Consider the following 22,305-nt stretch of genomic DNA (forward strand, 5'->3'; position numbering starts at 1 on the left):
AGTTATTATTTGTTTTCTTTTTTGGTGATATGAATCTCTGTGTGAACTTTTTAACATTTTTTTTTATATTTATCACATAAAATGTTTGTTTGTCTCATGTTGAAAAAGGACCTTCGCTTATAAAAAGAGCCACAGATAGAAGTGCAGAGCAGCAGCCTGTTAAAAAACTTGTTTGGTCTAATGCACTGCAGATAAAATGGCCCGTGAGAAGCCGTGGGAAAGTAAAATAAACAAATGAAAGGTTGAGGCTGCACGCACGAAAAAACACACTACATATCCCATGACCGCGTAGCTGTTCCACTGTGAGGTGAAAGGTCAGGTCGCCTTGATGAGGTAATAACAAACATGGCGGCGCTCGGTACGGCACGGTGCGTGTTCCGGAGCTACTCCCGGGTGAAAAATGTCCAGAAAAGCAAACAAATATTGGTCAGGTGTAACGTGAGGACGCTGTGTAGTGGGACACAAGACAACGGTATGTTTTAAAGCTGTGAATGTCATTTTATTTGAATTTCTTTCCTAACTATAACACTGACCTTGCAGCATGTTTCGCTAGCCTCCATACTCGCCCGGCGGATGTCAAACTCCCATCACATATCTGAGTAGTTTAATCTTGAATAAGCTTTTCGGCAGAAATACAGACGTTATAGAAAATGTTTAACCCATTTTATAAATATTTACGGTCTTTTTTATTCAAGGTTTTAATCGCACGAGTTATTGTTTAGCTTTGGATGCCTGCCGTATTGAAGAGCAGAGCGGTATAAACTGTATGTTATGTTTTATCTGCTGTTACTGAAGCTTTTCGTTGACAAAGAAGACAGCTACAGCTAAATATGGCAATATTTGTGAGGAGTTTGGTTGGTGCAGCACAGGTTTCTTGTAAATGTAACCCATTCCAGTCCAAGTCTTGACCTTACAGAGTTGTTCTAACAGGAAACAATGTTAGCTTGTTTTAAATTAGCTAGACTGGTATCATCGGTTGTAAACATTTCTGAGTGTGTAGTTTGCACAAACCTTTAACGAGTGTAATTTTCTCCACAGCTGTCTCAGACCATGCAAAGCCCCAGTTCACAGACCCAGCTGTGCAGGATGTCCTCTCCAGGATAACAGGCGTGGACCTGCAGAAAGTGTTCCAGCCCATTAAACAGGAGCTGAAGCCGCCCACATATAAACTCATGACTGATGAGCAACTGGAGCAGGTACCGTTTTAATAAACCACAATATCCTCTCTCAATCATGTACACATGTCACAGTAATTCTTGTGTCATCCGCTTACGTGTGTCCGCTTGTGTGTGTGTGTTTCCAGGCGGTCGAGGAGGCCAGAGAGCAGGCGAAGAAGCTGCTGCAGATGCCGCCCGTCCTGCCAGAGAGGAAGCCCATTGACGATGTGCTGTCTGAGGATAAGATCCTGGATGGCATGGACACAGCTAAATACGCCTTCACAGACATCACCTACAACATCCCACACAGGGTACACACAGGTTGCTTTTGTTTTGTGTGCACGTGTGTAACTTGGGGTAAGATGGGTGATATCTTCATACACAGCACAGTTAATGAGACAGTGCAACTTTTTATTGCATGAATGCTCTAGCATTTTAAATTGTGTTACAATTACATTACTCTGCCCCTCATCTTTACACATTACATGTGGTGTATGTTTTCAGGAGAGGTTCATTGTTGTACGGGAGCCTAACGGGACTCTCAGGAAGGCGAACTGGGAAGAGAGAGACCGGCTCATTCAGGTCTACTTTCCCAAGGATGGACGCAAGCTGACAGCGCCCCTCATCTTCAAGGAAGAGAACCTCAAGGTGAGGAAGGGCTCTTATTACTCCCTGCCAGCTAAATTACTGAAACAGTATCAGCTTATGTCTGTTTCCTGCTATAAAATCCGGCTATAAGGTTATTTCACAGCAGACTGTTCTGTTCAGGTCTGACAGTGAGCCAGCAGACACTTTACCTGCATCCTGAAACTGAGGCAGCTAAATGAAAGTCAGTCATTGTTAATGTTGCTGGTAATGCTCATTATTTTCCTGCTGTGACGTGAAAGTGAAAAAGGCTACATGTTTTTTTAGCTATGAGCTGTTTGATATGTCATAGCAGGAAAAGCATAAGTGTATTAACATTCATTATGACTGAATTATATTTATGTCAGCCAATTACAGGGCGTTGGTTTCTGCTGGATCACTGATATGACACTTAAATTAAACAGAGCTCTCATTAGTGTGATTAACAACACCTGTTATGTTTCTTGCTTTGACGTCACCTTCCTCGCCAACCTCAACAGGTCGGTTTCCTTCCACCACTTTTTATGTGCGTTCTCAATTTGCAAATTGAAATCCCGAGCGGAAAGACAGACGATTTAAAAACAAAAAAAAGTCCCGAAATATAACAAAGAAAGTTTTTACGCTCGGTCAGGAGGAAACGTTGGTGTATTGATAAAGTCAAAATGTGAATGCAAGCTTCCACTGAAGAGACTGAAAAGAGTGGGAGAAAACATCAGATCTGTGTGGAGCAATAATGACACTGTTAATGTTCCTTAAATTAATACATGAAACCAACATAAATGCCATATTACCATCATGTTTTCTACTTTTAATTAGGTCATCTTGTTGCAGTGTCCTGCTCTTTTGCAATATGTTTAATGGGCTCATTTGTTAAGGCTGCGCTCTGTGCAATTCTGACTTAAGATGGTCCATGCTGGACTTAAAACAATGCATGCTGGTTAGAAAAGTTTCGTCCAACTTTTGCTGGCGCTGCAGAACGTCAACATTTTTACATGAAATCACAAACTTGCAGGAGTAAAGTGGTTGCAGTTTAATGAGTCAGACACTGCAGTTGTTCTCCTCCAGCTGACACTCATGACTTCTGGTATATTCTTATTAAAAACCTCTGATCAGTTATTACCTGTGATTATTTCTCCTGAAGCAGTTTATCTGATCTTCTTCTTGCATCTCATTTTGTCCAAATGGGCACCAACACTATAGTTTTAAGCAGCAAGAAAGCTGTGATAACAACTTAGTTTGTTATCGTAAAAGGCTCTTGTAGGTCATATATTTATCCTTAAGATTTTATTTTCACCCTCCTGGCAACATGGTGGCCTTTCTTTCTTTTGTTACTATTCTGTTTTGCATAACAGTCCGACATATTGAGGGTAACGCTCATATTTTTTAAATTAAAAACAACCACAGAACAGCTGTACACGCTGTGAGATGTTGTCATGAGCTCACTCACGCTACGAGGAGCAGAATGTGTCTGACTTGATGGCGGTCTTTTTTATTCTCCACGCCTGCAGTCACCAGCTGGTCATGTTGACCATCAAGACAGGCAAAGTCGAAAAGGAACGCAACTGACGTCACCGGACTGGGGAATTAGAACCACCAGCTGTTTATCTGGACAAATCTGCTCCTAATATTCACATAATAGCAGTTGATGGAAACCTGCATTAATTTGCATTTTCTTTGCAGAATTTTTCAATGTTTTGTTAGAATTTACATTTGGATGGAAACCCATGGATAGACTCACTGCTCTGAATGAATAGAGGTGAAATACAGGTGAAAACAACATCCGCAAGTAGTGAAGATTATCAGCATCATCACCAGTATAGCTGAGATGTATTTATATTCTAGCATAGACATATTACTAACATCAGATTGAAGATGTAGATCATCTTTACACTTACTACCATAGCACTACTACGAGATAGTATGGGAGCTCTTCCAAGTGTCCCTGGAACTACTCCTTATGTGACTGTGCGTGTATGGTAGTAACACGCTATATGTGTAGGGAAAGAACTGTATGAATGTGTTGGTGTGAATGGGTGAATCTGGCTTCCATTGTAAAGCTCTTTGAGTGCTCGATAAGACTAGAAGAGTGCTATATATATAAATGCAGTCTGTTTACCATATGTGAGACAAGATGCTGCAGCGGCGCGCACCGTAGGCAACGACCATACATGTAGATAAGGTGTTTACATGCCATAGTATGTCTAGTACTAAGAGATAACTTGGATTTTAATTAATTCTCTCATATTTTACTATTCATACTGGATTTTTTTTGCCCTTTATTTTATTGTACTATAAGATTTTTTTTATTGTAAAGCACTTTGAGCTACATCTCTTGTATGAATGGTGCTCTATAAATAATGCTCTTTATTATTATTATTATTATTATTATTGCAAGAGCTAATGCATTTTTCTGACCGGGACCAGGTTGGGATATTTTCAAACACAAAGATCTAACCAGAATATTGCATATAATACAATTTAATGATGGAGGTATAAGCCGTCCTCCGTGACGGGGGGGGGCAAAGGTGTGAGGTCTGTGAACACCCACACAGTCCACACAGAGAAAAGGTCTAATCAGGCAGAATATATAAGTGAAAGCACGTGTGTGTGTGTTCAGTGAGTGTCTTGGGGCTTCAGTCATACTTCTCTCTCTCTCTCTCTCTCTCTGTGTTAGATGGTGTTTTCTCAGGACCGGCATGCGGATGTGTTGGACCTGTGTCTGGTCCAATTTGAACCAGACTCTTCAGAATACATCAGGGTAAAGATGACATTGGACTTGTTATTTTGACCTGATCAGCAACTGCACTGAAATCTGTAGAATCTATAGAGTCTGTTAAACCGTGAAATTTGTGCTGAATGTCTGTAACCAGGAGAAAATCACCATGAAGTCTGTAATGAAACTCCTCCTTTGTATGTTCCTCGTGTTCAGGTACACGCAGCCACCTACGAGGACGTGGACAAGCACGGCAAATACGAGCTGCTGCGCTCCACCAGACACTTTGGAGGAATGGCCTGGTACCTGGTCAACGCTCGCAGGGTCGACGGGCTCATAGTGGACACGCTGAAGAAAGAGCTGTGAGTTTGTCTGTGGTGTGACAATGATGCCAGACTGTTTTTAACCTGAGTTTAAACTGAGCCAGGTCACACCACCGTGGCTGTACCTGCTGGCAAAGAGCTCTGACCTAAACCCCTGGTGTGTCCGTCCCCCTCCAGGCTCCAGGATGCTGTGAGTCTAGTGTCTCTGTTCCACATGGTCCACCCCCACAGTGAGTCAGCCCAGGAAGCTGCCAGCCAGCAGGCCACTGGCACCGACCTGATTAAGGTGAGAACAGCTCAACCCTGAACAGAAATATCTGCTGACTCCCCTTTTTGCACGTTTATTCACTGTATAGAAAACATTGCCATCTGATTCTGAAATTGTCCAGGTCATACGAGTTGTGTCCCCGAGGCATTAGGGCACATCAGGAGTCAGCGTTGCTCTTGAGGGGTCGAGTCAAGGCCGGCTCATCTAAGGTTTCCTGCATGAGAGGCTTGGGTTTTTCTCCAGCGTGAGAACTGGGGGGCCAGACTCAGGACACATCAGGTCTTATTAGCGCTCACGGCCCCTTGGCCTTGAAGCAGTAGGGAGGGACATTAAGAATGACAGCCATTTAATGTGAAAGGTTAGCAGCAGGAGACACGGGTGTGTGAATGCCTGCTACAGTCAAGAACTCGTTTAGTCACGGTTGACTTTCTAAGCAGCGTTTTTTTTAAATTTTGGCACTAAAACAATTAATTGGAACATTTTTATGCACAGCCTCAGCTTCAAAGTAATTGGGGTGACCTTTTTCTCCCTCTCCATTTTGCTGACCTCTGACCCTCGTCCCTGCAGATCTACGCCCAGAAGGAGTCCCAGAGGTCTGGCTACATTGAGCTGGCCCTGCAGGCATATGAACAGACAGCTGCTGAAGGCTCTGCCGCCTGACGGACACACTCCTTCATGGAAATACATAAATTAATTCACAAGGAGGACCGGTAACCACATCCTGAAGGACAAACTGAAAACTGCGCCCCATATTTAAGGCATGACAACATTTACTGTTCTGTCACTGTGTGTGCTGAAGAGTAACAAGGAAAGCTACGCCTGTCACAGCCATCGATTTGAAGAGCTAGCTGTGAAACATCTTGTACGATACACAAAGTTTGTGTTTTAGTCATGTAGACAGATGATCTGTATGTGTTTGGAGCTCTGAGTCAAACCTGAAGTGTCAAGTTAAACAATGTACATAACAAAGCAAGGTCTTTGTACTCGTTGGATGTGTTGTTGCAGTAAAACAGCTTCAGTTCTGGATAACATAGAAGATTTGTATTTAATTCACTTTTCAAGTCTACGTACAGAGTCCCATTACAGTTTACTGGATAAACTAAAAGCAGCAGTTGTGTGTTGATCCTGGCTTTGAGAGGGAAACATGCACCAGGATAATAAGATGTCACATAGTGTATAATAATAAAAAGGTAACACAGACATTGAGTAGAACCAATTAGCAGATTTGTCTTAGTCCTCGCTTGTTCAACACTTTTGAATATGTTCTTTATAAAAAAAAAAAAATATGTGGCATTTGGAAAACACAGGCAGCCCTGTCCCAGATAGAAATCCAACATAATTCTCTAATTAGCAACGGTCCAGCACTTGTGAGAAAAATAAATTCCTCACTGGCTTCGATAGCACCCTGATCAACAGAGGTGTAATATGAGGTATGAGGAAGAAGAAGAGGTACTGAGTCATTTTAGTTACTTTTCATGAGGATGTGCAGTCGGCTGGTAGAGCTCGTGGCACCGAGGAATGAGGAAGATTCTACCTTTTTTAATTTTTGTTTAACTGTAAACTGATTTTTACATTTAAAGATTACTTTTGATAGATTTAACACAAAATGTAGAGATTGTAGCAAAATTGTTCAAATGTGTAGTGTAAACAAAGCCAAGCAAATAAGCCTCTGTTGGAAATTTTACAATGTACCACATCCCATATTTCACATACATACAAACATTTCTCCTTAAACCCATTCACTTCTCTTTCCCCTTAACCACATTTAGAAAAGGCACGTAACACTGAGCGAATCCGTAGCTGAAATAAAGACAAACTACAGATTAATCTGAAGTTCTACCAGATGTCTTGAAGGTTTTCGTCCTTCAGTAACACCAATCTTGTGGGAATCATGGTATGGTACATCTCAAATATAAATGAGAATGAGAAAATAGAGTACTTCAGCCCTCAACTAAAAAACAACAACAACAAAATGCTTGTTAATTAAGCTTAACAAAAGTACTTTAATCTGCTGGTGTCTAATAGTGGTCCTGGACTACAGCCCTTTGTGTTGTTTGGTCACAGTAAAACAGGAAAGTCCACCTCTTCCTAATCGCTCAAGAAATCCTCATCCAGGTTGACGTCTGTGGTGTCTATTTCTTCCAAGTCAAAATTGTCCAGATCCAGATCATCCAGGACCTGGGAGTAGAAAATATTCACAGGTGGAGGTCAGGAGGTGTGGTGTTTTAATTTTGTTTACATATACATACAGTTATGTTTAATATTTGTCCCAATATTGGGGAATGTTTGCCACAGATTTAAAAACTTTACCTCCTCAGTCATCTCTTCGTCAAGGTCCTCTGCTGGGTCTTCAGCTCCCTCAGGAGCCGTCTCCTGCTCCGCTATGTTCTTCTCTGTGGGAGCTACTGGGAGTAAAACCTCTGGCTCAGGCTGCAGAGGCACAGGAGGCTCCAGGATCTCCTCAGGCTTTACTGGGAGTCCCTCTTGTTCTGGCTCTTGTGCTGGGTCTGGCTTTAATACTGGCATTGCATCTTCAAGTGGGTCTAGCAGTGGATCAAGGACAAACTCTGGAAAAGCTTGGACTTGGACCGGCACATCCAGCAGTGAGCTGTCTGTGTTTTCGAAGGAGATGAGCTCCTCCACTGCTACAGCTGATGGTGCCGTTTCCAAAACGAGTTCCTTAGTAACAGGAGGTCCTTCTGCTGCTGCTGGTGCGTCTTTGATGGGTGGTGCATCTAAAGACATTACATCTTTTTCCAGCTCGTCATAATCAGGCAGTTTTACGTTAGTATCAGCTGTTAATGCAGTGGTAACTAGAACATCCTCTGTTGCCATGGTTTTTGTTGCCACTGTCTCACCTGGTGCTTCTTCTGTTGCCATGATGGTTTCTATTGTCTCAGTAAGACATGTTTGAGAAACACACGGAGCAGGAACAGCATCTGTTGCTGGAGACGTTTCCTGAACATCCTCCTCATCCGAAGAGCTGACATCATCCACTGGTCTGGACTGTACCACCTCTGGCTCTTTGGGGGTAAACTCTGTGGTGGACTCCTCCAAAACATCTTCCTCCACAGAGAGTGAAGCCTCCTCAAATTTGGTGATGATGTCTTCCTTTATTGCTGCCACCTCCGGTTCAAATGCAGCCACCTCAACATGCTCTTGAGTTATGGCGACAGGAAGAGGGGAAGCTGCTGTTGGAAGTGATTCTTCTTCTACTGCTGAAACAACAGCAGTGGTCTCCTGCTGTAATGGAACGGGCTCCTCCACTGCTGCTGCTTCTGTTGCTGCTACTATGAAGCTTTCTTCCATGCTTTCCACTGCTTCCTGTTCATAGATCAAACAGAAATAACCGTTCCATTTTAAAGCAGCTTTACTCAATAGTTTTATATTAACTGGTTATGACAACTTGCACATAAAGGGTCGCTTGTAATGATGAACCCACTGATTATTATCATCCCATTTTGCAGTTGGAGGTTTATAGCATCTTTCAGCTCACTGTTTTCATTTTCTGACACACTTTACTGTTTTATTTTTTAAAGAAATATCTGGAACTAAAAGATTTGCTGTAATATACGTCTAGTATTGTTGGGTGACTAGAAACGCAACTCCATATGAATCCAAGTGTTGCTCAGTATCTGCTGGGTGTGTGAAAGGACAACAGATTGCTAACAGCGTTTTCTGTTGCTCCCAAGTGGCCAAAGAAGTCTGTTGTTGAAGGTTGAAGTAATTTTGATTCAGCCTCCATTTAAGGCAAAACACTGAATAAATCAAATAAGATCTTCCTCCAACTGTTTCACATACAGATATTTATGAATTATGCATGAATTAATACATTACGTTCCAGTCTTTATCTGTCAAAGTAATGTCTCATGGTCATTCAGACAAAAGTGTCTTATGTTAAACTCTTTGTGACCTTATTCAAACATGACATTATTTATAGAAAAGAAACGATGCTTGTGCCATATTTGGCACCTGGGGCACAAGAGGGAGCAGTGGCGCTGCTCAGAGCACCTCAGGGCGTTAAGTTGCTCTTGCTGCATGTATAGTGTTTGGAAATGTCATGCCGTTGGCAGGGATGAAAGTTATAAATATAGGGGTTAAAGAGAGGGGGAATCACTGTCATTGACGGATCTGACATAGTTTTTAATGTTGTCCTGAGCTGGTTTTGTTTTCTTTGTGCATACAGTACTCTTAGGATGTGGAACTTGATGTATGTACAGTCGCTCTCTGTGTATTTTACCTTGCCCTGCTGCAGCTGTTATGTTAATCTGACAACATTCAATTCAGACTTTTCAGAATTAGGCCAGACTAAGTAAGATTACTGTTGTGGCTTATGAAAAATTGACTTCTGACATACGACTGACATTCAAACTTGCCATCACATTTATGTAAAGAGGCGCATGTCTGAAAGGGGCTGTGTGGAGATGCAGATTCTGGTCCTCACCTCTGGCTCACTGACCTCTTCTTCTGACGCAAAACGTGCAGATTCCTCCAGAACGTTGCGCTCCTCATTTGGCTGAAAAGCAGAGGAACAGGACAAATATCTGATGATGATCTCAAACAGGTATTTGATATTTGATCGGTGCTTTAAAAAGGGGCTATATGTAATAGTCTCTGCTACTGAAAGTGGTTTCTTGCTGGGACCTGGTGGTGGTGATGGTCGTTTGCCAAGAGCTTCAGTCATCGTTACATTTACAAGAGGTTATAATACACCCCCCCCCCCCCCCCCGAGAAGCGCTTCTTGTTGGCAGACTGGCGGCTACAGTGACTCGCTATCGGAAAATGATAAAAACAGGCTGACTTGACCGAGGCTAGTAGGTTAGCATGCTAACTCCAGCTGCATTTTTATAGCAGTACAGTCCTTGATGTGAAAGTTTTACAGTTCCTCTGACGTCCACTGACCATGATGAGTGGGTATTCTGCGGCAGGTCTGACCCTGACATGAGTCTCCTTCAGGTACTGCTCAGCCTGCAGGGCTTGCTGGAGGCCAGGGAACAGGTTGCTGTACTGGATGGGGTCAGCCAAAGCATCTGCTGCCTTCTGGTTGACCTTGGACAGACTCTCCTTCCACAGCTTAACCACCCTGGAGGAGGAGAAGTGTATACCGCTCACCAGTGATGCATAATGTAAATACACACAGAGAGATGGGTATTCCCATTGTCAAAGGTTTCAGGAACTGCATCATTTTTTTTGAGCTTTTAAAAGTTTTATGCTCTGGGAAACAAACACAGGTATTTATTAGTGGTACGAACATATAGAATTTCTCCAGAACGGATTCAGATATATGATTCATGTATGTACACAGACACAGCCAGTACCTTGACACATGGCTGGGCAGATATGTTCTTGCCAGGAATGCAGCCTCTGGCAACCGATCTGTTTTGATGAGAAGGTCCAGACATTTGTCCAATCTGGACAAACACACAAAAATAGCGATGACAAAAAATAAATAAAATATAAACAAGTTCAAACAGCTCCTCTCCCCGTCCACTCCTCAGATACTCGCCTTCCTTGCATGAAGTAGGTGAGGAAGGCCACATTGGTCTTCCCATCCTTCTCTGCCCCTTCGGCTAGTTTGCCCACCATGTCTGTGTTGCCTGAGGCAGTGGCCAGCAGCAATAATCCCCCATAATCCTGAGCTTGGTGCAGACACTCCTGGGCCAGGCTAAACTGGCACTTTGTAGTAGCAAGCTCTGCCAGCTGCTTCCATTTCTGCTCTGACTGGAGCCCCCACATGTCAAAGTGCCAAAGAGACAGAAGAGAGGATTATCACAACACAACAATACACTGTGAAGCAGTTACTCAGTATGAGATGCCAGGGTTGTGACTCACCCTGTCAGACTTGTAGAGGAAGAATGACTGATTCTATACACATTATCCTGCATATTACATCGCTACTGATGAAAGAAAGTCATTGAAAACAAAACAGTGAAGCTATTAAGTAAGAATTTGCTCGAACATGATGATGCACTTAAGTGTCATTCTTCAGTTCTCAACAACACTTAACATTAAGAGCATATTTATCTCCTTGACATTTGCATTTGTATAGCTGTTATTCATGCTAGCAGCGGGGCTCTAGGGATGGTCATGGATCGCAATAAAACTGTAAAGACATTATTGGTCCCCAGAGGGTAAACCCTAAGAACTTTGGTGATTCCCTGACTTTTGGATGGATGGGTTTTTTTGAGTGGGCTTTTGGTTAGACGGCTGAAATAAGGTCAAGTTAACTAACACAAGCTCAAGACATTTTCATGATTTATTCTACAACATAAAATACACCAGTAAATACCCCAGTCATGATTTCTTTAAGCTTTTACATCTCTTAAAAAGGCTGGGTGCTAGGAAAGCACTAAATCAAACTTCAAGTTGAAGTTTAGCGGTGGTGACATTGAAGTCATGCGAATGCGGTCTAGCTCGTTTATAGACTTAATTGGCTTTTTACTTCTGGCGATTGTATTAGGCTTTAAAAAATCATAAAAGTGGTTCATTTGTGAAGATTATCCTGCGGAGCAAAACGTGTCGGTATCAAACTTTTTTTTGTCACAGAGTTTATTTTCTGCAGTAATCCAAAAGTCAATCGAAAAATCCCATTGATTTTTTTGTCGAGGGAACCAGGGTGAGGCTAACTTCAAGGTTGACCTACAAAAACACTTCATCCCTGCAGCAGTGTGACTTTGGTGTTTCATGTTTTTCACAGAACAACTGATGCCATCCCCATCAGACTCAGCTGTACTTCTTGCATGATAACATACTTCACTAGTAAATATGGTAAACCTTAGAATTTGAGCATGTTGATGTTTGCACTGACCTCTGCCTCCAAGGCCAGTTGGTAGGCCATCTTGAGCTCTCCCAGCTGCAGAGCAAGTTCAAACTTGTGTTCTGGGTCTGTAGACACAGCCAGGGCCTGCTGTCTGAAGCCCTACACAACACAAGAAAACACACTATATACATAAGTATTTTTATTTTATTTATTCTGCTCTGTAAAGCACAGTGGCCGACAGTGGGAAGGTTAGATATGTGAAAAAGTGAAGTAGTAAGAGTGCGTGAGAAGCAAAACCATCCCCTGCATAAATATATTTTAAAATAAACACGCAAAAATTCTGCCAGGAGGTTTTACTCCATCTGGCTGCCTGATGTTCTGTAATTTATGCACCAAACCCTGAATTTATTGTCTTCTCAAGCAGAGAGAAACGGACGTGGACTTCTAAGTGCAAAAGTTGGAAGACGGACATACTGTACCTGTTTCTCCAAGAAGTTGGCAACCCTGGTCCTTTGCTCCTTGGGGATTGTGGGTAGAACTTTGTCGGCTGTGCTAAAGTCCCTTCTCATGACGGCTGTCTGGTACTCCAGCACAGAAAGCAGCAGGGAGTAGCTGATGATGTTCAGCTCCTTGTCTCCAAGGTAGAGACGGTCATCCTTGGGGATATAGCCCAGCAGATACATAGTCCTACACCAGAGAAAGACCAGTTTTAAGGAACCCGTCTGAGCATATTTTATGGTATGAGAATGCTGGACGCCATGAGACAGCAAGCAGATTCATAGTCAGAGAGTAGATTTTCTCTGCACGCCAAGGACTCGGCTGTAATGCTGATGATGGCTGAGGCACATTTGTTTTGTGCTGCTGCCATACGCCATGAATAAACCATGACGGGTTTGCCAGTGCATCTTTGCTAATTTTACATTTATTAATGCATCTCGCCTGTCCATGTGAGCAATGGTGATGATCTCTCCCCCAACATAGTAGTTGAGTCTGTTAACAGAGCTGGTGTAGATGAAGCAGTCTCCCACCCATACGCCTGTCTTCACCACCTCCGGCACCTCCCCCAGCACCTAGTCAGCAAGAAAAAAACAAGAACGACAAAGAAAGACCTTAAAAAAAAAAACCTCCAGCATAATTCCTCTACAGACTATCTGCATTCTCCAGAAAGTCAAATTTCAAACAAGAAAACACCAAATGCTGGCAAAGGCATGAGCATGCAGCAGCTAGTAGACACTTTCTTCTGTGTTTTTAAAGATTACATTCTGCAAAAATGAATTGTATCCTAGTGTATTTCTTAAAATATACTACATGCGTCTCTGACCTCGAAGGCGTCCTCTATGCCATCCTCAGACATGTCTTGCTTGGATTCCTGAGCTGCTGACACTTTCTCTGGCAGATAACGCAGCACAAAGAAAGACTCATCTGTAGCGATACACACCAGCTCTCCAGAGTCAGACCAGAAGATCTAAAGACAAGAGGAAGATTATAAGAAGCAATAGCCAGAGTAACGGGAATGGTTAAAGCCATGGGAGTGTGACTCACATGTTTTGGTTGGATCTCAATGCGGCGGACTAGTTCGGCACTCTCCCAGTCGTAGAAAGCTAGGCCGCTGTTTGACCTCACTCCCAGTAAGAAGCCGGCAAAGATACCTGTGGGACAGCATTACACACAAACACATTGTACACACACATACACACACACACACACACAGATGTCTGTCAGATCAACAAATTGAATGGGAAATCAAACTCACCTTCAGCCCCAAAGTCAGGTTTAAAAACCTTCTTCTCTTTGAAGTTCTTAAAGATTTTGACCATACTGTTGCCTTCCCTTATGGCATACCTGTAAATATAATGTACACGGTTAAATATAATGCTGAGTTAATTATACTTGTAACATATATTGTAAAAGGAATAATTTGACTTTTTGAGACATACAAATCAATACCACTTTCATGTGTGCACAGTAAATATGAAGCTACAGTCAGCAGGCAATTAGCTCAGTTAGCTTAGCATAGCACAAAGACTGGAAGTGGGGGGAAATAGCTAGGTTAGCTCTCTCCCAAAAACACAACTACCAGCATCTCTAAAACTTTATACTTAACACATTATGTCATTTGTTTGATTACTTGACAAACAGGGTAGCTGGTGGGCATTTCTTTGAACACTGGACAGAGCTAGGCTAACTCTTTCCTCCAGGTTCCAGTATTTATTCTAACCTAAGCTAGCTGAGCTAATTGCCTGCTGGCTGTAGGTTCATACGTTACCATACCAACCATACAAACATGAGAGTAGTGTCAATCTTCTCATCTGGTGCTTCCCTAGAAAGCAAATAAATGTCAAAGTGTTTCTTTAAGGTGTGTAAAGACTTACTGTGAGGAGTCATGTGCCCAGACGAACTCCTGAGCTGAGCCAAAGCTCTTGTTCCTCAGGGCCATGGCCGTGTAGATGATGTACTCGCCATCTCCACACACCACTACAAACCTGCAGATACACAAAGACACAACATGCACACATATATGGATATAAAATTATATTGAAATCTCAAACAAGGATGATACACACAATTCTGCACACCTTCTACCTGCACTAACCCGTGTCCTGGGATAGAAACATACCTACTGTACAGTCCAGGTTTCATTTGGACTTTAGTCATGTGCTCATAACCAGTTGTGTGCAAATGGATTTAGGAAAATGATCAAAGGTGTCAAATAAAAACCTTTGCACACAATCAATTTCACTTGTAAAACTAAAGCCAATGTCAAAGGAGTAGTTTTAGTAATTTACAAAACTGAGCAGTGGAATATTACATTTTTTGGAAGGCTGTCAATTAAACATCTTCTAATAATCATCCAATCAGACGATAATGTTTTCATTAATTATTGTTTCCTTTCTCTGGCATTGAGTAAGCATGGGTAAAAGTGCTCTCAGGGGCAACTCAACACAGACCCACAGCGCGGTGTCTCACCTCCCGTTGGGGCTGTGCTGGATGGTCTGGGGGTAGATCTCACAGCTGCCCATGTCTTTGACACCCAGCGCCAGCCTCTCTCCATCCCTCATCTCAGCCTCTCCCATGGCCTTCAGGTTGGCCTGCTGGACTTCGGAATGGCGAGCCCACATGACCTTCCCACTAGAGTCCATGGACATGGCGGGCTCCTCCCGACCCAGCTGAGAGAGACAGGAAGACGAGAGATGAGGCGCCAGATATGAGAAAAAGGAAGAGAAAACGGTATTATAGAGGAATGTAATGATAGGGAACCGGTGGTTAAAGGAGGGGCACCTTTTTAATAACACAGGTCAGCAAATATTCCTTCAGCTTACACAATGCAATCTGCTCATATCATACACTCCAACTGACGCCATATTATTTGGCTGCACATAGCTGCCGTTGGGGATAAAGAGGTCATGCCCTCTATTTTCTCTGGGGATTTGTGGGTATTAACAACCTGAATTGCTCTTTTTACAGTTTAAAATCGAATGTTAACGTTAAATTTTCTGTTAAAAACAGATTACTGACATTATTTTCCAAGTCAGTGGCTGTCTATGACAGTCTTTTGGGCCCCAATGAGTAGAGGCTCTATACTGTGGTTTTTAACATTTGCTATTGTTAAAAACACCAGCACCAGACAGACAACACAACAAAACAGTATACCTTGATGATGATGCTGCCTTCATCATAGCCCAAAGCCACACTGTTGGAGCCAGGCTGGCCACATATACACCACACCCTCTCCATGCCATAGTTGAGTGTGTTCTCCAGTCGGTAGGTGTTGGAGTGCCACACTCGAACAGTGCCTAAGGAAACAAAGAGCTCACATTGAACTCACATTGAGGTGCTGAGCTGAATTTGGGTTGTAGTTTTGCTCTGTGTGTGTGTGTGTGTTTGTGTGTGTGTGTGTGTTTGTAGTTCTCACCATCCTCAGAGCCTGTGAGGATGATTGGCAGCTCGGGGTGGAAGCTGACGCAGGTCACGTTCTGGGCGTGACCCTCCAGGGTCTGAACACAAGTTTTGTTCTGGTAAAGACACGCAGCACATACACTCATCATATGATGTCACGACCAACACTGCATCTAAACTGCTCATGTGTGTATGTTATCTATATATAACACATATAGTGTAGAGACATTAAATGCCAGCTCAACAATTAAGACACCTTTAGAAATCAGATGTTCAGTTTTCAGAGCCATGTGAGGTTTGCTGGAAGATACGTACAGCTCGGTTATGGAATCAGATACTTAACATGGAAGAAAGCAGGCTCCCTGAAACATATTTATCTGAGATAAAGGAATGACTGGCTCTTGATCAAAGTACGTGCGCACATTGTTCTACAACTGTGAGTGTGGTGAGGCATTTTTTAATACAGAGAAGATAATATTTGTCTGTTCAGAGAATCTATGTTTGCTCAGAGTAAAGAACGGAGGGAAAACCATAATTGCATACACGTAGGAAGACATACTGTGAAAATGGCAGTGAAAATGATGTTGTACATAATATATCTGAAAAGCAAAGATTGTAATGTGCCCAGTTCTGATATTCTATCTCTTAATGTTGAAACTTGGTGGTTTGTCAGTCTGGAAAAAAAGTGGATTTTTTCAGTGCAGTTTCTGAATAATAAAGAAAATCAGTTCCATTCTGTTTTCTAAGGTTTTTTTTGTTTTTTTTTCACAGAGAACTGCGCAATACTTGTGTATTAAATTAAATACATGGTGTGTAGATGATACACAGATACTGAGATGGCTGATCAAACATGAAACGTTTAAATGATCCAGTTACCTGGAGAATCCTGAGAGATGACAAATAAACTGTAGGCTCATAGCGGTTCTTTTTAACATGCAGCTCATTCGGCCTAATTATTTATTATTTTCTTCATTTGGGCTTGAGCATATTGAAGTACCGGGAGATGTATGTTTTTTAAATTAGCAGTGTATAACACGGCACAGAACTAAACACCGACTCACTAGCTAACAGCTCACTAGCTCACCTGATAATCCCAGATCTTGACAAGTCGATCGTCAGCCCCTGATATGAGGTACGGCTTGTCTCCTCCACTGTAGTAATCAATACAGTTCACTCCCTTCTCATGGCCCTCCAGAGTGAAGTTAGGAGTCCTGGAGCCCAGCTGCCACACCTACAACAGGCGGAGTGGAGATATGCTGAGAGGAAGTGTGTGTGGGAGTGTGTCTGAAACAGCAACCAAGGACTGTCCATGTATTTTATGAGTTGTAGAGTGATTTCTATCAGTGTATCATTGTTATTTTGCAACTGTTGCAAGCAAATAAAGTCTTGGTCACGATGATGGTAGTGTTTCTCCAGATTGAAACCACATTTCCCATAATCCCTGTTAATTCTGGCTGTCACTTTTACATTCATTTAAACAAGAAGAGCAACACTTTTCTTCTGTTTGTGCCCTGCAGCCATTTTCCTTTGTGTGCCTTTGCATGTGTGTGCGTGTATCTGTGTATGTGTGTCAACCTTAATAGTTCTGTCCAGAGAGGCGCTGGCAAACTGGTTGTTGTCTTTGGGGTTGATGACAATCTGCATGACATAGTGAGTGTGCCCCTCAAACACCTGACTGCATGCCCACTTTCTGTCCCAGTCCCACAGCTTGATCATCATGTCATCTGAAAACACACACACACACACACAAAAAACATGCTAATGAGTGTGTGCTGATGGTGCTGTACTTTTTGTGATTACGTGAGTGTGTGCAGTTGTTTCCTACCGCTGCTGGTGAGGATGTAGGGCTGCGTGGGATGGACAGCGATACAGCGGATGTAGTCAGAGTGAGCCTCAAACATGTGGACTCTCTCCAGAGTGTTATAATTGAACACACGGATGTGCATATCATCCTGGGAAGGGACAAAGAGATTAACATATTTATCCACGAACAGAACACAAAAACAAAAACACACATTTTTCTGGCCATGCTCACTGTCTCCAACTAGCAGCACTGCACCAATTACCAATGGTTAACACCCGGCCCAAGACAGTGTGTTATTTTCACCCAGCTCAAGTTTTACCTTAAAATGATTGCAAATGTATTGTTACTTGTACAAAATGATGGGCACGACATTCAAAACTGCAAATTGGATCAATTTTGACCTCGAGCTGCACCTATCTTTGTGTATTCAAGCTTTCCAACGGTTTCACATGTTAAAATGGCCGTTTATTCTAGGAGAAAAAATAAAGCAACTGACTTGAGATACTGAAAAGTGACAAATGTTTATTCCTTAAATGCTCATAAGTGATTTGAAATGTCCCTTTTAATACATTCATTAAGTACTTACTGCTCCAGCGATGATCCAGTGTTTCCTGGCTACAAACTTGGCCACTCTGACAGGCAGATCACACAGCTCAAAGTTTTTCACCATCGTCTGCACACAGAATCGATTGGATAATCAAAAACATGGATGAAACAAGTTTGAAGTGATTGTTTATGTGAGTGAATGATTTGAATGAAGTGATTATATGAATTGATCAAGTGATTTGTGCGAGCAGATAAATGTGTAACTGAGTGATAGTGACCTGTGTCTCATGGTTCCAGACCACCACACCACCGCTGTAGAGGCTGACCACCATCCATGGCTCAGTGGGGTGCAGGTCAACACTCTTCACCCGGTCTGAGCGAGCCGTCAGCTTCCGCTTGATGTCCAACCGCAGAGGCTGTTCACAAAGGGAGAAAGAAGAAGACGCTCAGCAACACCTCCTGACAGTAAAATCACTCAATGACCAGACAATAATCCGTTTGAAATATGATTTGTAGAGATGTTTTTTTATTTTTAAATGCAGATTGACGTTGTGTAGGGTGCAATAACATATTTTGTTATACTCCACCTCAGGGTTTGGGGATAGTTATGAGGGGGTGGGGGGGGTGTGTGTTGATACTTCCCATTCCACATTTTATATGCATGCCTGCTCCAGAATGACTGGGTCCTTTCAAGTCTTCTCATGTCAATGAAAACTTGCAGTCTTTTCATTCATCTACTTTTCGTGTGATGACTGCATGTTAAAAGTTTCTCGTAAGTTAATGTAAAAACTTGGTAAAAATGTGCTGGTGCTAGTTTCACTTTGTTTCTTTAAATTCTGTTGTAATTTTTGGATTTTGGTTTTGCATATGGTTTCTGAATGGATGACTGCTGTAGTTTACATGACGAATGGAGTTGAAGAAGTTACTGTTCCGTTCCGCTGACAAAACCAGAAAACATCAAACAACACACAAAGTTATGTCGGATTAATATTTTGCTTGTTTGTTCCGCCTACCATGATTCCACGTCAGTCAGTCCCTGCTAGTCCGTCTGGTAAAGACACCGGCCTCCCTGCTGCCCTCGTCGGGCTTCTCCAGTGGTTCTCAGCCGGGAAAGTTTTATAACCAAGCGACCAAGAATGAAAACAAAGTGACTTCCGGTATTTAATTTCAGGATAAATCTCAAAGTCGACAGCGCTCTGAAATAAAAATGAAACAAATTATGTAAAACCCTTGGTTTACATAAAACCACATATGCCAAAAGATGGGGACTGGACCTTGACAGAACCAAAAATTGTAATCTAAATGTAGTTCTCACAATGAATCAGCAAAATCATTTTGATTCAGTTAGTGCAAAGGTGCATGGGAGTGCCAATGGTGTGGTTTATGACCAGTATTTACATGTATGGACGTCTATGTGCGCTATAGATTTACATTTGATGATGGATAATGGATGCAGGTTGCTGCACAATGTGTATTTGAAACTGAAGCTAATATAATTTGTAAGTAGTAAAATCAGTGCTCTCTCAAAGCTGTTATTTTGTGGTGACCACTAGCTTATCTAATAAGTGGTAATAAGCTGTTTTTATTTCAATATCTACATTTTTCAAAATATCCTTTACGTTTACGGTTTTATGGCTGTAGATATAGGCTTTTATTTTGGAGACAAAATCAGCTATTTCCGGTTCATATCTACCTGTCACTTCTTTTGTTTGACGCAGCTTTTTCTGGCGACGTGGATCCTCCAGCGCTTCCTGTAGAGCAGCTCAAGATCCGGCAGAAAAGTGGAACATGTTGTACCTGTGAGTTTCTACTGCACTGTAAAAGAAATAAATACATACAGGCTGTACGCAAACAGCCAGCCACGCTCACTCCTCAGCCTTAATCCCTACAAGTCACTAAACAGATGTAAAAAGATGGATGAATAAGGTCTTTTGTCTCATGCAAATGGTCCAGAGAGTTTCAGGTTGAATGAGAATTTATCTAATTTTATTTTGACATTTTTTGCAGTGTATTATCAGACGCCGTTCTCTTTACAGGATATTGTGCAAGCACTCACAATACAATTTCCACATGAGAAAACTTTTACTTTAAAGGTTCTGTATTTTATAAAGTGACATTTCCTTGTCTTTTTTTTTTATCATAAAGCAGGTCTAGGTTTTATATTAATACTGTAAAAGTATCAAAACGCTCAGTCCACAGAGAAATGCACACAGCCTGTAAGAAACTGTGGCTTAAATGAGCCGTCAGGACTTCCTTAACTTTGTGATGTCACAACAAAACAGTCACAGCCCTCAGCCATGATCCCAGCATGGCCCATCCAGATCCACCATCCACTCACCTACCATTTTTGGTTGTTTTACCTTTATTAACCACACAACACCAAGCGGTCATTCCACTTCACTTAACTATCAAGCTAGAAGTCAGAAAAATGTTGAGGAACCTCTGCATAATCATTGAATGTCAGGAAACCATATCATTGCACAACCTTCTCATGGAGACTAATATTAGAGACCAGTGGCTAAAGTCTATTTTTTCTGAAATACCACGGCAATTTAGTCCCAAATTTGACCATCTTTGGGCTCATTTCATCACTTACCGACCATCGTCATCTGCATTTACCGGTGAGTTTTGCTAAACTACAATATGAGGTGTCATTCAGAAAACAGAAGAAAGTCTCGGACACTGACACAGAACGTCCTGTTCCTGCTAGAGCTCCAGAGAGAAGCCGAGATGTAAAACTATATTGAGATGATTTTTTTGTACTTAAAACAACAAATAATTCTTCTTAATATCAAAACAAAAAGTGTTAAATATAGGACTTTTAAAACAAAGGCACAATTAAAGTAGAACAGTGGTATTAAATCAGTTTATTGCAGATCTGGGCAGTTACATTATAAATAGACAGCAACATGCAATACATGACAGACAGTTTGGGGCAGATGAGGTTTGTTTCCATGTTATTGTGCCTTCTTAAATACTTGGCGGCAGACTTTGTCGAGCACAGTGATCTCCTGAAACAGAAGAAAGCAGACCTTTAAACTGCGAGTCCAATATGATGCAACGACTGTTTCTTGTAGTTAGATAATAAGGTTGAGCATAAATCTAAAGCCTAAGTTTTAGATGGTGATGGTGTAACTTTATTGTTATTGCCCGAAGATATGAGACAAATCAGTGTGAACTAAATGCAGGTTCATCAAGCAAGTGAAGTGAGGAAGTGTTTTTTCTTTTTTTTTTAAGTTGCTTTTTGATGTTTACTTTGTTGTTTAATGTGCTGATACAGCTGTTACAGCTGTGGTCACACAGGAAAATCTCATTTTCAGGCAAATATGCAAAAGCTTTTACACCTCTGTGTCACGTGTTAACTGATGCGACACGCTCTCTCTCTCACCTGGTGTAGCAGGTCTCCCTCGATCCAGTGTTTCCACCCACGATTTTCCTTCTCCCCCTTCTGCACACACACTAGCTTGTCGCCGTCCCAGGTCACCAGTGTCTGTCATATCACCACGGAAACATGGAAACAATGGTCAGTGCATCTGTGGTTGCTTTTTTTTTAATCATGATTACTCCAAATAGAAAAATGTAAAAGGATTCAGAAAATAGTCTCACGTTGACTTTTCGGTTGTCCAGGCCCTTGGTTTGCTCCTCGAACTCCTCTCCCACGGTGAAGTTGACCTCGTAGGTTCTGAAGGTGCTCACTGTCTTTGTTTCAAACTTATCCCCATTTTGGATGATGACTTTTGTCTGATGCAGGTGGGAAGCGATCTTTCTGGTGGCAAAGTCGATATCTGCAAGCCAAAAAAAAAAAAGAAAAAAGAAGAGAGGATTAATGTCGGTTTTATGTAGCCAAGGAAATTTTTTCTCATGCTGGTTCGGTGTGTAGTTTGTCCTTTTTAGCTCGCTGCTTCATGATTAAATCCACACACACACACACACACACACACACACACACACACACACACACACACACACACACACACACACACACACATATGACACCACAGGCCACTTATTATGATTCCTCTCCTACTGGTCGCCTTGACAGTTTCATTTACCCTTTAAAAATGACCTTGCTCCGAGTCAGAATAGCCCTAAATGAGTTTCTCCTCCCTGTTCGGCACTGGGCCCTGCCAAAAGAGAACCACCCACCCTCACCGTTTAGATATTCATATCCCATTTGCCCCAAAGTGAAAATTCAATTTCTTCCCATCACTTT

The 22,305-nt window shown here is 42.0% G+C and overlaps 3 protein-coding genes across 3 annotated transcripts in view; 1 reads left to right on the forward strand and 2 right to left on the reverse strand.

Moving 5' to 3' along the window:
• Nucleotides 1-314: 314 nt before the first annotated feature.
• Nucleotides 315-6,121, forward strand: mrps22 (mitochondrial ribosomal protein S22). The gene is made up of 8 exons (XM_056374544.1): nucleotides 315-472; nucleotides 1,039-1,196; nucleotides 1,304-1,468; nucleotides 1,662-1,805; nucleotides 4,456-4,539; nucleotides 4,711-4,856; nucleotides 4,995-5,103; nucleotides 5,653-6,121. The coding sequence occupies exons 1-8, from the start codon at nucleotides 346-348 to the stop codon at nucleotides 5,743-5,745; spliced, it is 1,026 nt and encodes a 341-aa protein (XP_056230519.1). The 5' UTR covers nucleotides 315-345; the 3' UTR covers nucleotides 5,746-6,121.
• LOC130167986 (coatomer subunit beta'-like) lies at nucleotides 6,112-19,246 on the reverse strand. Its single transcript, XM_056374545.1, has 22 exons — nucleotides 19,106-19,246; nucleotides 18,371-18,508; nucleotides 18,133-18,219; nucleotides 17,568-17,694; nucleotides 17,318-17,466; nucleotides 16,827-16,973; nucleotides 15,759-15,858; nucleotides 15,497-15,639; nucleotides 14,813-15,012; nucleotides 14,218-14,328; nucleotides 13,599-13,687; nucleotides 13,388-13,494; nucleotides 13,167-13,310; nucleotides 12,785-12,915; nucleotides 12,325-12,532; nucleotides 11,894-12,004; nucleotides 10,592-10,806; nucleotides 10,404-10,496; nucleotides 9,988-10,168; nucleotides 9,530-9,601; nucleotides 7,396-8,409; nucleotides 6,112-7,263 (listed from the first exon to the last, which is right to left on the reverse strand). Exons 1-22 carry the CDS (start codon nucleotides 19,106-19,108, stop codon nucleotides 7,174-7,176), a joined length of 3,660 nt encoding a protein of 1,219 aa, XP_056230520.1. The 5' UTR covers nucleotides 19,109-19,246; the 3' UTR covers nucleotides 6,112-7,173.
• Nucleotides 19,247-20,944: 1,698 nt separating this feature from the next.
• The window catches only part of LOC130167939 (retinol-binding protein 2-like), a 2,168-nt gene continuing 807 nt past the window's right edge, over nucleotides 20,945-22,305 (reverse strand). Inside the window, exons 2-4 of the mRNA XM_056374486.1 lie at nucleotides 21,699-21,877; nucleotides 21,481-21,582; nucleotides 20,945-21,103 (exon numbers count right to left, since the gene is read on the reverse strand). Coding sequence (XP_056230461.1) covers nucleotides 21,050-21,103; nucleotides 21,481-21,582; nucleotides 21,699-21,877 — 335 coding nt within the window. The 3' untranslated portion in view covers nucleotides 20,945-21,049. The remainder of the gene's footprint in view (nucleotides 21,104-21,480; nucleotides 21,583-21,698; nucleotides 21,878-22,305) is intronic.

Source organism: Seriola aureovittata, chromosome 4 (assembly GCF_021018895.1).
Source record: "Seriola aureovittata isolate HTS-2021-v1 ecotype China chromosome 4, ASM2101889v1, whole genome shotgun sequence".
In the NCBI taxonomy this organism is placed as follows: domain Eukaryota; kingdom Metazoa; phylum Chordata; class Actinopteri; order Carangiformes; family Carangidae; genus Seriola; species Seriola aureovittata.